The sequence below is a fragment of the Lonchura striata genome, chromosome 11 (assembly GCF_046129695.1).
Source record: "Lonchura striata isolate bLonStr1 chromosome 11, bLonStr1.mat, whole genome shotgun sequence".
In the NCBI taxonomy this organism is placed as follows: Eukaryota; Metazoa; Chordata; class Aves; order Passeriformes; family Estrildidae; genus Lonchura; species Lonchura striata.
In genome coordinates, this window is record NC_134613.1 from 6,500,903 (window position 1) to 6,515,619 (window position 14,717).

The 14,717-nt window shown below is 51.0% G+C and overlaps 1 protein-coding gene across 1 annotated transcript in view; it reads left to right on the plus strand.

Moving 5' to 3' along the window:
* HCN4 (hyperpolarization activated cyclic nucleotide gated potassium channel 4) overlaps positions 1-14,717 on the plus strand; it is a 101,454-nt gene that overhangs the window by 21,858 nt on the left and 64,879 nt on the right. The window contains exon 2 of the mRNA XM_021554167.3: positions 7,489-7,912. Coding sequence (XP_021409842.2) covers positions 7,489-7,912 — 424 coding nt within the window. The remainder of the gene's footprint in view (positions 1-7,488; positions 7,913-14,717) is intronic.

Below are 14,717 nucleotides of genomic sequence, written 5' to 3' on the forward strand. Positions count from 1 at the left end.
TATCCCATCCATCCCTGCCCTCTGGCAGTGGGAGCCATTCCCTGTGTCCTGTCCCTCCATCCCTTGTCCCCAGTCCCTCTCCAGCTCTCCTGGAGCCCCTTCAGGCCCTGGCTCTGAGCTCTCCCTGGAGCCTTCTCCTCTCCAGGTGAGCACCCCCAGCTCTCCCAGCCTGGCTCCAGAGCAGAGGGGCCCCACCCTCAGAGCATCTCCCTGTGCTCCCCTGGGCTCTGTCCAGCAGCTCCACGGCCTCTCTGTGCTGGGCCCCAGGGCTGAGGCAGCTCTGCAGGTGGGGCCTCACCTGAGTGGGGCAGAGGGACAGAATCCCCCCCTCCCCTGCTGCTGGGGATCAGCCCAGGGCAGGGGGGATTCAGGGCTGGGTCATTTCCAGCTCTCCCCCGGCACCCCCAGGGCTGCTCTCAGTCCATTCATCCCCAGCCTGGAGTGATCCCAGGGCACGTGGCCTTACAGGGTCTGCTGAGGCTCACATGAACCACCTGTGCAGCCTGTCCAGGTCCCCCAGATGTCACCCAGGTGTCCATCCCTGCAGGAAGCCTGGCCGCAGTGGGTGCAGAGCAGAGGCAGCAGCTCAGATTGATAGAGTGCCCTGGGTTTGGGGAGTTGAAGAAAGGGCACCTTTCACAATGTACCCACTTCTAATTGCTTAAATCCATCAGTGCCTCAAACGTGGTGTTTGCAAATTGTCAGCTATTACTGCTGGAATAAAAATACCTCTAAGTAATGTGTATATTTATATTTTTACAGTAGAAAAGAGAAGAAATTTCCCCTTTGCTGCTACTGATCAAATTATAGATTATAGCATGGCTGGAAACCTCTCCTGAGTCTAGACAACCACATTAGCTGGGTGGTACTTCTACCTCTGAATAAGTTTCTTTAATCTTTAGTATCTCATAGTCTGCCTGTAATATAGGATGATAATACCTTCCTAATTATATCTGCTGGGATTTAATTAATGTTTGGACATTACTTTGAAAAATGTAGGGTGTTGATTATTGTTTAATAATGTAGTGTTAGATTTAAAAATTAATGATAGAGAAGCAATGAAAATACTTCCTTGCTTGGACTGCAAATGCCATCTCCAAGTATTACATAAGCAATAGCTTCCTTAATTTTCCACTTACCAAAATCCATGTAATTATATTTTAAGGTAATAATATGAGCACATGTTCTAAACTGGAAACAGGGTTTGGAATTGGGCACTGCTCGGAGGAGATTAGGTGAGCAATTATGTAGATTGAAGATAATCTAAGTCAAAGGCTAAGTGCAGACCTTGGAGAATATTTTGCCTTGAGTAAAAGCGCCAGCTGAATTTGATGGGAATTCTGTCAGGGACTGCACAGGAGCTTTTAGGAACCCAGATGCAAAGTGCTGCAGGGCCCACAGCCCGTGTGTGCTGGGGGGATCTCTCCATCACCCACCTGCGTGTGTCAGCACTCCAGCCCATCACTGCCACGGGCCTTGTGCTCCTGGCAGGGCAGGAATTCCATGGGAGCCCTGTCCCATCCCGCTGAGCTGCAGCCCGCTGTGCCCCGGGGAGGGGCGTGCCCTGCCGGCTCCTGCTGGCACCAGAGCGGTGCTGCAGCACCCATGGGGAGGTGCTGTGGGTGCAGCCCTTTCCCAGCCAGCTGGGGCCCCACTCTTGGTTCTCCATGCCTGGCAGTGCCCTGGGGTTGGTGCTCCCGAGGCCAGGAGCAGCCGGGAGCCAGCAGGAGAAGCAGGCATGCAGGAGATGCAGGCATGCAGGAGATGCAGGCATACAGGAGATGCAGGGATCCAGGAGATGCAGGCATACAGGAGATGCAGGCATCCAGGAGATGCAGGAGATGCAGGCATACTGGAGATGCAGGGATCCAGGAGATGCAGGCATCCAGGAGATGCAGGCATGCAGGAGATGCAGGCATCCAGGAGATGCAGGGATCCAGGAGATGCAGGCATACAGGAGATGCAGGGATCCAGGAGATGCAGGCATACAGGAGATGCAGGCATACAGGAGATGCAGGCATGCAGGAGATGCAGGCATGCAGGAAAAGTAGGCATCCAGGAGAAGCAGGCATGCAGGACATGCAGGGATCCAGGAGATGCAGGCATACAGGAGAAGCAGGCATGCAGGAGATGCAGGCATGCAGGAAAAGTAGGCATCCAGGAGAAGCAGGCATGCAGGACATGCAGGGATCCAGGAGATGCAGGCATACAGGAGATGCAGGCATACAGGAGATGCAGGCATGCAGGAAAAGTAGGCATCCAGGAGAAGCAGGCATGCAGGACATGCAGGGATCCAGGAGATGCAGGCATACAGGAGAAGCAGGCATGCAGGAGAAGCAGGCATGCAGGAGAAGCAGAGATCCAGAGAAGCAGGCATGCAGGACATGCAGGCATGCAGGAGATGCAGGGATCCAGGAGATGCAGAGATCCAGAGAAGCAGGCATGCAGGACATGCAGGCATGCAGGAGATGCAGACATGAAGGAAATGCAGAGATCCAGGAGAAGCAGGCATCCAGGAGATGCAGGCATGCAGGAGATGCAGGCATGCAGGAGATGCAGGCATCCAGGAGAAGCAGGCATGCAGGAGATGCAGAGATCCAGGGAAATCTGGATGGAGCTGGGACCCAGCAGGCTCTCCTGTGCTGTCAGAATGCATGGTTAATTAGCAGTGCTCCCAGGGGCTTTAGTCAGGATGGCAGAGTATTTGCATAGAAGGGTCAGAAAGAATTAAAACTGTTTGTCTTTTCCTTTAGCTGGGTCCCTTCCCGTTATACAGCACTCAGAATATTTTTGTAACTCGTTTAACTCTTTTTTCTGGTGAGTATTCATGATAAAGAAGTTTCCAAGTGCACAGGTCTTTGAGTAAACTCTCTATAAATAAATAAATTCCTCCCACAAGGGAACTGGTGGACTCAAAGGTGGTTAAATGTCCTTTAGTGTGTTTAGGAGCAGTGAATCACCATGTTCCTCCTTTATCTCTAGGGCAGACCAAAGTCTGTAACTCTCCAGTAGAAGCAGCCTGCTCCTAGCTGGGAGAAGGGATGCTTCCAGAGACAGGGAGGATCTCCTCATGCTTTTTCTCTTGCTCTCTTTGTTCACCTGTCTCTGTGAATAGCTGTTCCTGGATTAAACTTTGCTCTCACTGTGGCTCCAGCCACCCTGACCTCCCCTAATTGCGCTTTCCAAAAGGTGATTTCTGTTTCCAGCCCCGGAGCCCCTGGGAATGGCAGCACGACCTCTTTCCTGCCAGGCCACCTGATCCAGTGTGCAGTCCAGAGCCAGGAAAGGCAGCTGCCACTCCGGAGAGAAGCCCAGGTTTCCAGCACTCAGAAGGAATTTAGGAGCACTTCCTCCCCAGCAGGCAGGGGATGGAGGTTCCATACTGTGTGGGACTCAGTAGGTGGCACTCTGTTTCTGGAGTCAGCACCGAGCCTTGGGACAGAGCTGGGTTTGGCTTTGGGCTTGCTTTGAACGAGCTGTGCTCATTGAAGAGCTGTTCTTGGGAGGTCAGCAGGGGTATGGCCACGGGCTGGGAGCTCAGTTCCACTGCTGGGGAGAATCTCCTGGCCCCTGGCAGTGCCAGGCAGGTGCATTGTTATTTGTGCTTCAACCCAGAGCTGGCTGCCCTTCAGCAGGAGCTGAAAACCCCAAAAAGCTTTGTTAATTTAGAGGTGAGGCCACTCAAGTCCATTTTCTCTGGACTGTGCAAACACTGTGGAGCCAGAAGAGAAATTCAGAAGCCACAGATGCACAGGTTTTCAGTGCTGTTGTGACCCAGTGATGCTGCTGAGCCTCTCACCTCTGGGATTCTCTGCTTTCTCTCCAATTCCTCACTTCCTGAGCTCATGCTCTAGAATTGCCCACACTGCACCATGGACTGGAAAAGGAAATTTCATTTAATTGTAAAAAATTACTTCCAAAAGCAATATTCCCTGTTGTCACGGTGTGCTCTAGGCAGAGCAGAAAGTTGGTCCAGCATTCCAAACCCACAACCCAATACCTACAGAGTGTGCAGGCTGTCACATCAGCTGAGTGACACAGCAGTGCTTAAGGAGCACATATTCCTGAAGTGCCTGTGCCACAGTAATTCTCAGATACATTCTGTTTAAATAATACATTGGGAATTAAGAGATCCGAGGTAGTGGTGCATGTTAAAATGTGATTTCCAGATCCAAGGAGTGTGCAGAGAGTAGGATGGGGTATAAAAACCAAGGGTGTTTGAACAAGACATCTGGTTTATGTAGTGCTGCCTGTTCCCTGTTCTCTGAGCTGTTCAGTTCCACTGAGTCAACTGTAATAAAACAATACATTCATATTTATTAATTTTTTATGTAGGCTTTTGGAAACAGGAAGAGAAGTGAGAAGAAGACAGGATATCAGACATCCCAGAGATGCATCTCTGTTAGGCTCTTTTGCAAGCCATGCGAACAGCTTCAGATCTGGTTAGACTCAAAAATCAGATTCAGGTCCTAACCCTTGCTTAGCCTCAGCCTTCCATGGACAGACCCCACGCTCCTCACTTTGCCATGTGGTTCCTCTGTGTGCAAGGCAGGGATAATAACTCTGCCTCTCCTGGGTGCAGCAGAGCCAATTTCATCACTGTCAGCTCCGTGGAATCCCTGGGTGAAAGGAACAACAGAAATCCAGAAAACATGGGTTATTAATAGCTGGTGCTTGCCCTTACATACATCACATGCACCGTTAGTCATTGTGGCCAGTAATTTACAGGGAGGGGAAAGATGTTCCTGGGAGCAAATGCAAAATGACACTTGGATGGTATCAGACCTCTGAGGTGTTGTGGGCCCAGAGAGTCTAATTAAGTCTAAATGCACTGATGCCACCCTGAGCAGATCCTGCTTCCTATGCGGGTGAAATGGAAATGTGCAGGAGCTCTGCAAATCTTAACAGGGGAATTTTTACTCCCCGGCAGTTCACATTGGAAAGGCAGGTGCTGGAGTTGGTGTGCAGGCCAGATTCTTGGTGTGTTCCAGCTTTGTCTGCCTTCTTCATGGAGCCCCGAGGTTGTCTCTTCCCTGGCACCTTCATTAGAGGGATCAGTGGATACAGAAGTTTCCCTTGCCTGGTTTTAAGTGGTGGCTTTAAAGGTCAGAGCTGAGGGGCCGTGACAGTAATGTGGAGTCAGCAGTGCAGCCCTGAGGAGAGCTGTGCTGAAGGGACAGTGGCAGTGGGGTTCAGCGCTTGCTCCCCTGCCCACACTGCACACCCTGCTGCTCAGGGCAGCTCAGGAGCAGCAGGCTGGGAGGGGAGAGCTGGAGGAGGTCAGGAATTGCTGCAAGTCAGGATGCAGGAGAGCTGAGCACACTGGACAGGGAGAGGCTGGGCTAGCAGGGGGTGCTGCAGTCAGGGGAAAGCATTTCATTGGCCTTGTGTATGTGCAAAACATCTTCCTTGAGCTGGAAGCCATCCTGCCACTGCTGAGCACGTCCCCAAGTGTAGAAATCACCATCCAGCCTGAAAAAGAGGCATAAAAAAAGCAAAGATCTCAGAAGAAAGACACATACCTTCCCAGCACTGCAAACCTGGCCGTGCCAGGCTCATGCCATTGATTTGAAACTTGGGAAAACTCATTTTCTTTGGGCCTATCTCCTTGTGTATTCCCTAAGGCAAATGAAGGATGGCTGGCAGGTTATTTATTTTCAGTAATAATGCACACACTGCTTCCAGACTTCCTGCTATTGTGCGATTATCCAGATTAATTGCCTGGGAAAGCTGCAGCATCATCTCGGGCCCTTATTAAGGAAGCTCACAACACGGATTTATATTAATGCATATTGCTGGGTGCCACAGCCTTGCTCTTGGAGGCAGATGGACAAATCCCACTGCTGAGTGCTGGCAGCACCCCTGTGCCTGCAGACTGAGGGAGGATTCCTGGCACCTTGAGAGCCAGGAGGAGAGAGCTGAGGTCGTTTTTAGAAAGCTCGTTAGTGAGTAACTTCGCTTATTCTAAAATCAGTTCCCATCAGCCTCTGCTGAATGATTGCGAGAATTGCTGGGGTGCTGCTGGCTGCTGACCCTGCCTGTACATGGGCAAAGGCTGGAATCTTAAAGATGCTTTTAGGTGCTTTAAAGTGTTCTTACCAGGGAGAGAGGCTCTAGACGAGAAGGCTTTTAAGGTATATTCTGCCCTTTGGTTTCCCTGCTGAGAGTTTAACAAACCATGTAGTTGCCTTGCTCTGAAAATCCTGTTCTGCAGCAGCTCAGCCTGGTGCAGGTTCCAGCCAAACAGCCACTAACCAAGGTAGCACTTGAGGGCCTTTAAAGCAAGTCCAGCTCTCCTGAAACATTTTGGAAATTTTGGCTGTAGAGGGTTAGACAGAGGAGCAGCATGTGCACGTCCTTCAGCAACCCAGCACCTCCCTCTGATAAATCAGTGTCAATGCAGGGTCACACTGATGCTCTCACTGCTGTTGAGGTGATTGCTCATCTCCTGATAATACAATAATCAGACAAAGGGCTGATTATTGTATTAATAACTAATGATATTAGAGTAGCTGACCCATAGTGCCCCACATGGGGCTGCTGGAATCTTGGCAGTGTGAGCCCACAGTGCATCAGCATCTACATGTGACACATGAGGAGGGGACTGGAGCACCAGTGTGCTGGGCAGCAAGGCTCCTCAGCAAGCTCTGACACTGGGAAGGGTTTTAGTCCTCACTCTGGAGGAGATGGGACCACATTGTCTGACTGTGTGTCTGTGGAAAATCTTTTAAAAATCCCAATCATATAAATTAGGGGTTCTACTCAGACTGTGTATGCCTTCAGAACAAAACTGAGTGATACAGTAAGGTCCATGGATAACACTGAGCTGCTACTGGAATGAAGATAAGCTTCCTGGAGACTGCTTCATGGAACAGGAGTTAAATGTTGGTGTTACTGTCCTTAGACATGGAATAGGTGTCTCTAGGCACGTGACTCCAAGCTTTATTGATTGTTTCTGTACAACACAGGAGCCTGTAGCGTGCGGGCTCAACTCCTGGAGTCCAGCTGGGCACTGAAGGCTGGAGATGAGAGCACAGGCTCCAGTTCCATCCTGATCCCAAAGCTGTCAGTGCTGGCTGCTTCTAAAGAAGGATCAGACAGCAGAAGCACAGCCTGATGGTTTAACCCCACATGGTTTTATTGACACACAGACTCTGAGGTCTCCCCAGTCCTTCTCTCCTTACCCAGCAGTCCCTGTAGCAACCACAGGTTTTTCAGTCTCTCCCCAGGCAGCTCCCAGGTCCCAGGAAAGTGTTCAAGCAGGCATGCCCAGCCCTGGCTCAGCTCCTTTGTGAGCCCTTGAAGGCAGAGCAGAAGTGTTCCTCTGATATTAATTAGTCAATTAGCAGCTTGTGCAGTGCTCAGGCGGAGCACAGAGCCGGGGAATGACTGACAGCAGAGATGGATGAGTTCATCAGTGCAGCTGACCCGGGCTCCCCGACCTCCTGCTCTGTGCCTGATCTCACATGTCTCTGTCTTGCTGTCCAGGTTTTACTGGGATCTGACCATGCTGCTGCTGATGGTAGGGAACCTGATCATCATCCCTGTGGGCATCACTTTCTTCAAGGACGAAAACACCACCCCATGGATTGTTTTCAATGTGGTTTCGGACACGTTCTTCCTCATCGACCTCGTCCTCAACTTCCGGACAGGCATCGTGGTGGAGGACAACACCGAGATCATCCTGGACCCGCAAAGGATCAAGATGAAGTACCTGAAGAGCTGGTTCGTGGTGGATTTTATCTCCTCCATCCCCGTGGACTACATCTTCCTGATCGTGGAGACGCGCATCGACTCCGAGGTGTACAAGACGGCGCGGGCCCTGCGCATCGTGCGCTTCACCAAGATCCTGAGCCTGCTGCGCCTGCTGCGCCTCTCCCGCCTCATCCGCTACATCCACCAGTGGGAGGAGGTGAGACAACCCCGGGCTCTGCCTGCAGCTCTGCTCTCCCACAAGTGCTTTCCTTGAACGCCCCTTCTCCTTCCTGCCCCTTGTGTCGGGGCCTGATGCTTTGTTGGAGCAGGTTCCCGAGGGAATTCTGCACGTTGTTGGTGCTGTGGGCTCTGGGATTGGCATCCACATGATCTGTGGAGTGGCTGGCAGGAGGGTGGGCACAGGTGGGCCCCTTGCAGGACTTGTGTGGCTGGTGAGCAGAGCAATCAGCCAGGCAGTGAGGGCTTGCCCTCTCAGAGCCCACAAAGGTCCAGGACCAGCTCTGAGGAAAGGGCTGGAGACAGCTGATCTGCAGAACCTGTGGCATCTGTTTGCCATCTGCTGCTTTGTGCTTATCTCTTGAATGAAGAGATAAGCATGGACATGTGTTAGAACCCTCTTGCTTTCTATATTCTCTGACACTGTGCAAAGAGAAAAAGGAAGGAGGAGCAATCTGCAGAAAAAGGTCTGGTGAAAAGCAAGATCCCCACAAGCCTGGAACCCTGTGCTGCTCCCAGGGGCTATTCCAGGATGCAGGGTGAGTTGTCAGGAATAATGTGGGGGAAGCCACAACCTTGCAAAGTAGCTTAAAAATGAGTTGTTTTCCTCCTGTCTCTGTGATCTCCGAAGCAGAGAGAAAGCTCCCTGCATCTCTCTCCACATGTCAGGAGCATATTTTCAAGACAAGGAAAGCTGGTCAGAGCAATTTCATCTTCATCCCCATACTTTGTGTTGTGTTTTGGAGCAGAGCCTGCTGCAGAGCATGATCTAATGCAGAGCATGCTCCTGGGAATGTGAAGGGGAAGCAACCATGCAAGTCATGGCTCGATTGCAGCGAGCTGTCACAACACTAATTCATGATAGAGCTGAGCCCTTCCCTCCTCCAAGCAGCCCACACTCACAGGGAGAGCACTCTGGGGCATGCTTCACAAATCTCAGCCTTCATCCATGTGGTGTTACCGTTTGTGAGGGCTTCCCTTAGAGCAGAGCAGAGCCTCGTTGAGGTCTGACATTGGGCAAGGTGCTGGACAGGTGCTGGGGAGAGGCAGCCCAGCCCTCAGAATTCACTGTGTGTTCATTGGCTTTGTGGTGCAGGCAGCAGTGCACAGAGGTGGACAAAGCACAAAGCACAAGTGTCCTTCTGGGGTGACTCAGTGAGTCAGGGCTGAGCAGGGCACTGAAATCTCTCCAGGTGTGTTGGCCTCTCCCGCGGTTGCTTTGCTTCCCTCTCCCCTAATCCGAGGTGGTGGCTCAGGCTCTTCTCCCAGATTTACAGGCACCCACAGCACTGCACAGCTCCCCACTTGTTTCCCTCTGCTCCTTGACTTCCCTTCCAGGAGGTGCTTGAAGAGGACTGAAGGATTTTTGATGTTTTGTACTGAATTTGTTTTAAAAATGACGAGACAGAAGCAGATCAGTGTTTTTCCCTCTCTCACTTCTCGTAGTTTGACCGAGCAGCCATCCCTAGCTTCTGTCTCCTAATGCCATTCCAGGGATGTTCCATGCTGCTGTCCTGGGCCCTGGCACAGCACAGCCGGGTGCCCTCTGGGTGGGGCAGTGCTGCCAGGGCAGGGCAGGGATGGTGCTGGTTGCAGTTTGGGACTGCAATGCAGAATCTGTGTGCGCTGCAGAGCCCAAACGGCAAACACCACCGCCTGTGTCAAACAGGGCTCGGCCCAGGCTGCCGTTCCTGCAGAGAGTTTGACACTGGGAGCTTCTCCAGCTTCCACACCGAGGAGGGAGGCAGGGGGAAGGGGTGATCCCCGGTCACTGCTGCAGTGCCTGCCACAAAGCAGTGGGGAGACAGGCAAGGGGAGTGCTGCTTCATGCTTGCGTGGGAGCTGTGCTCCCTGCAGCCATGCTGGCAGCTCTCTTCCTCTGAAGTGCCTACAGATGATCCCTGTCTGAAAGGCCACATTCATCTTTCCTCCCTGCACCCACCAGTGCTGATCTGGGAGTGCCAGGACAGAGCAGTGCTGGACCAGGCTTACTGTGGGGTCTGCAAGAGGAGGACTTGGGAGAGGGGGTGCTGCAGGTCTGGTCTCTGTGGTTCCTCCCCATCCCAGTCCATGCCTCATCAGCTGGCAGTGTCTCTTTAGCTCTTTGCTTCTGACCAGATCAGCTGGAGAGGTGATGTGAGCAGGGCATGCCGGGCCCCTGGGGAGGAGTGTGTGTGCCCTAGGGGAGCGTGTGCAGGGCAGAGGTGCATGGACAGAGAGGGATCACCGTGCCATTGTGTGTGGGCACAGCAACACCTCACTGCACAGAGCTGGGGCAGTCCCATCCCGTGGAGGCAGAGGCCCAGCACACACAGCACCCTCAGCTCCTTGTGTTGCTGGAGCCAGGGCAGGGATAAGGGGGCACTCCCCAAGCTGCCAGCAGCCTCTCCCTTCATTCCCCTGCAATTGTCCATGCTCTGCATGAATTTATCTCCGAGGCTGCAGTGAGCAGGAGCAGCCTTCTCGAGGGCTGCAGTGCTGTAAAGCAGCCAGGCACTCATCAGTTCCACATCAGCGCTGCTCAGGAGTCCGTGGGCTCTGGAGCTGCGAGTCCCAGCAGCCTCTGCCCTCCTCCCCACACCCCAGAGAGTGGGTGTGGGGAGCTCTGGGGATACAGCTGGGCTAACAACCTGAAGAGAAAAGGAAGGCAAAAGGCAAGAAAAACAATCTAATGCACTCGTGTTCACTGGAGTATGAAAATAAGCTTAATTCCAAATGTAGCAGTTTCATTTGCATGATGCATTTTGCATGAGTGGTCCCACGAATGAATTTACCAGGAGGGCAGAACATAAATAGAGTCTTTTTGGGGTGTCTGCCGTGTCTCCCCTGCCGTTGGGAGTTTGATTGCAGTGTAGGCAGCTGCACTCACTCTGGCTGGGGTCTGGCTTGCCTCAAATCTGTATCACCAGCCCTAGTGATGTTCCCTGGAGTTCCCCAGGCCAGGAGTACAGGTGAGAGCAAACAGGGCTGCTCCAGCCAGGCCTTGTCCTCCCCCAGAGAAACTCTTGTTATCTCAGCCTTTCTTTGGGGTAACCAGCTTGCTCAGGGGTTCCTGGACCTGCAGCACATGGTCCCAGGGTCACTTGTCCCACTGTCCCACTGTCCCACTGTCCCAGGGTTAGGGAGTTGGCTCTCCCCACTGCTGAGCTGAGAGAGTGTCCAGAGAAAGGAAATCTGAACAGGAACATCCTACAGACCTCATCCTGCAGACAGAAAACCAGCAGAAACACCATGGATTCAGTCAGGATGAGCCACTCAGGTCAGACTGGCAGTCAAAACCCTCTCAATTTGCTGAGCTTTCCCCGTTGTATGCACAGCATCTACCTTGTGGTTGGTGCTGGGGTGCACTAATCTGTATTTAACATCAAACTATTTTGACTTACGCACGTTCATTGGAACAACAGCACAATCCTGCTCCTGTAAATTGGTTTCCAAATAGCACATGGGCCAAGATAACCAAAATGTTTTGATTGCAGACTCTGTGGAAGGGACTGTGATGGGAAGGAAAGGCACTATCTGGGTTTGATATATATCACAATGATAATACTGTCATAAGTGAGGATTTTTCAGATTTTTTTCAGGAAGAAAAATACATCTTTTGGGTTTTGCAGCTGAAACTTGAAGCAAAGGACAATTTGATGATTTTCAGGCTATTATGTTATTGAAACCTTGCAAACTTGCCTGAGTGCTGTCCTTTTCTTCCCTTGAGTTTCCATATTACAGAGAAGCTTCAGGAGGGAGGGAATGCATCCTCTCAGGTCCCAGTAACAATTTCCCAGTAACAACTGGGCAGAGATCAGACCATCTGAAAGATGATGTCACTTTTCAGAATCTTCAGCTGTTTAGAAAACGGACCCAAAGCTGGAGGGCCTGTGTGGAAGGACCAGGAAAGAGCTTCCAGAAGCTATGAGAATATTGCTCCCAAGTGAGTCTCCTTTGATTTGCTAATTCCTTTTGTTTCTTCTGACCTATCTGTAGCCCTTCCTAAATGCAATTACAATAACGTGGCTAGTGGCCTGAGGTATCATTGTCACCCCTAATAATGAAGGAATGGGACTATTTTTGGGATGTTATTGCTCAGATAAACAGTCTCAGAGGCACTGAAATTTTAGAGGAGCCAGGAGCTGGCCATAGCTCAAGAGTAGTCACAAGTTCTTTGCTACAAGGCAATACAGAACTTTCTAACCCAGTGAACAGATGGCACAAGGTTTGTGTTGCTTTTCTAACCCATCACCTTTACTTCTGCTGCACTGTGGATACTTTTACCCAAGAGGCTCCTGTCTCACATGCACACATCTGCTTCTGGGAGAACATCTGAACTCTCAAGGTTGTGAGTTCAGTCCTCACACAGGGCACCAATTTATGGGATTAAGCTCTTTTCTGACCCAGAGATGGGGCAACTGAGAGGTGGTTTAAAAACTTTTATTCCATTTTCAGTCTCATGAGAAAGGTGAGACAATGCAGATGTTATAATTCACTCCATCACAATCAGAAACCCACTATTTCCTCATTACATTATAAGTGTTTCTTGGCCTATCAGCTTTTCTCACACCATGCTGTAAATGCCTTAAAGCCAAACATCCAAAATGCATCTTCCATAGTTTCATTTCTCCAAAGTATTCAGTCTTGTTTGCAAGGCCATCCTGAAACTTGTTTCTGGTTCCATTCTCTCTCAGCAATGTCTGTCCTATCCCATGGCATTTCTAAGTCAGCATTTCTTATCTCAAGGTTTGCACACAGTGTGAGCCTTCTGGCAGGCTTGGAGAATTCCCTACAAATCCATTTCCCACATCAGCTTATTCTATACAACCTCACCCCTACATTATAAACCCTTCACCATTTTATCAATACAATTTCTCACTTATTTAAAACATTCTTACTTACAATTATAGAAACATAAGTCTATGATTTTTCTCCTTAATGTCTGTGTATTGTATTTTTACATCCATGCAAGCTTCTGCCAAGGCTGCAGATCAAACCCTTCAGTGTCTGTGGAAGTTTCTGGTTTCCTGATTCCCACACAGGGGGATGGGATGCTACGCCAAATCTGTGAGTGGATCCTGGGAGGGGAGGAGCTGGGCAGAGTGGCTGTTCCCAGGCAGCCCAGGCAGCTCCAAGGGGCTGAGCAGATCCTTTCTCAATAGGATTTGCAGTTGTGTCCTCTTAAACAGCAAGGGAGGCCCAGGAGAGCAGCTCATCAAAACTTCTGACCAGGCTTGGGTAAAATCAGACTCAACAAACGCCAGCAGTGTGGCTGGGAGGGAGACTGGGGCTGGGCTTCTTCCCTAATTTGCATTACCTCATTTCTGAAGCCTTATTAAGCACTGCTCTTTAAAGTGCTTGCAGCTTATTAAAATCATAATGCAAGATACAGGAATTTTCATTCTCACTGCACAAAGTGACCCCAAATTTGAGACATCTTTTCCTCTCAGAGAAAATCTTGGCTGCCCTGAAACAAATGGCAAAAGCCTCTTGCTGGAATATCAGTCAGAGATTTTTCAAGATTGTACCACAGCCTCTCACATGGAACTGTTGTCACTTGTGCATCACAACATCCTTGTGGAGGGAGAGCAGACAACACGAGGAGATGGATGTTCTTTATTGCTGTACATTGCATTTTCCCTCTCCTGCCCATGGGCATCCCCAGTGCTCCATCCCCTGCCCTGTGCCAGGAGAAAGACACCCAGAAAAGTTTTTTTGGAGGAGTTGGTCTTTGGCAGGAAGTTCTACTGCTCTAATGCAAATTCAGCTCCCCACCTGGGCACTGGGAATACAGTTTCAAAGAGAATATCATCAAAAATGGCTTCTAATGAATTGTAAGGAGCCAGGCAAATATTTGAATAGCTGTGCAGCCACGGAGCTTGCCATGAAAAGGAAAAAGCTTTTCTTTTTTCTCCAGTCACCTCCTGGCAGTGCTTAATGTGTCTTGTGTCAACAGCAGGGTGTGAGCAGGGAATGCCTGCTGTGGGGTTTGGGATTAGGGCACACAGTGTCTGTGGGAATACCTGCTGTGGGATTTGGGATTAGGGCACACAGTGTGTGTCTGTGGGAATACCTGCTGTGGCGTTTGGGATTAGGGCACACAGTGTGTGTCTGTGGGAATACCTGCTGTGGGATTTGGGATTAGGGCACACAGTGTGTGTCTGTGGGAATACCTGCTGTGGGGTTTGGGATTAGGGCACAGAGTGTCTGTGGGAATACCTGCTGTGGGGTTTGGGATTAGGGCACACAGTGTCTGTGGGAATACCTGCTGTGGGGTTTGGGATTAGGGCACACAGTGTCTGTGGGAATACCTGCTGTGGGGTTTGGAATTAGGGCACACAGTGTGTGTCTGTGGGAATACCTGCTGTGGGGTTTGGGATTAGGGCACACAGTGTCTGTAGGGCAGGAGCTCAGAGCCAGGCTGTGGCAGTGAAAGCCATTTGCTGTCTCAGGAGGTGCCCATGTATCAGAACCAGCTGGGCACTGCCCTGGGCAGCAGCAGTGGGGTTAAACCCTCCCTCCTGCAGGAAGTCCCCATGAGCAGGGGTGAGCAGGGCAATGCCAGGGTGCTGCCTGTGCCCAGGCTCTGTCAGGGGTCACAGGGTCCCTCAGCCTGGCCTTTCCTGCTGGCCTGGGCTGTGCAGGTTTCCTAAAGCCACAGGCTGCTCTCCTGATGATCCCTGATCCCCTGGAGGTTTGCTGTCTCTCATGGAGCTCACACCCCCTGTGCTCTGCCAGTGCCAGCTGCCTCAGCTCCGTGCCCACATTTGCCTCGGGCCATTGTGTTTGGAGGCTTCATTACC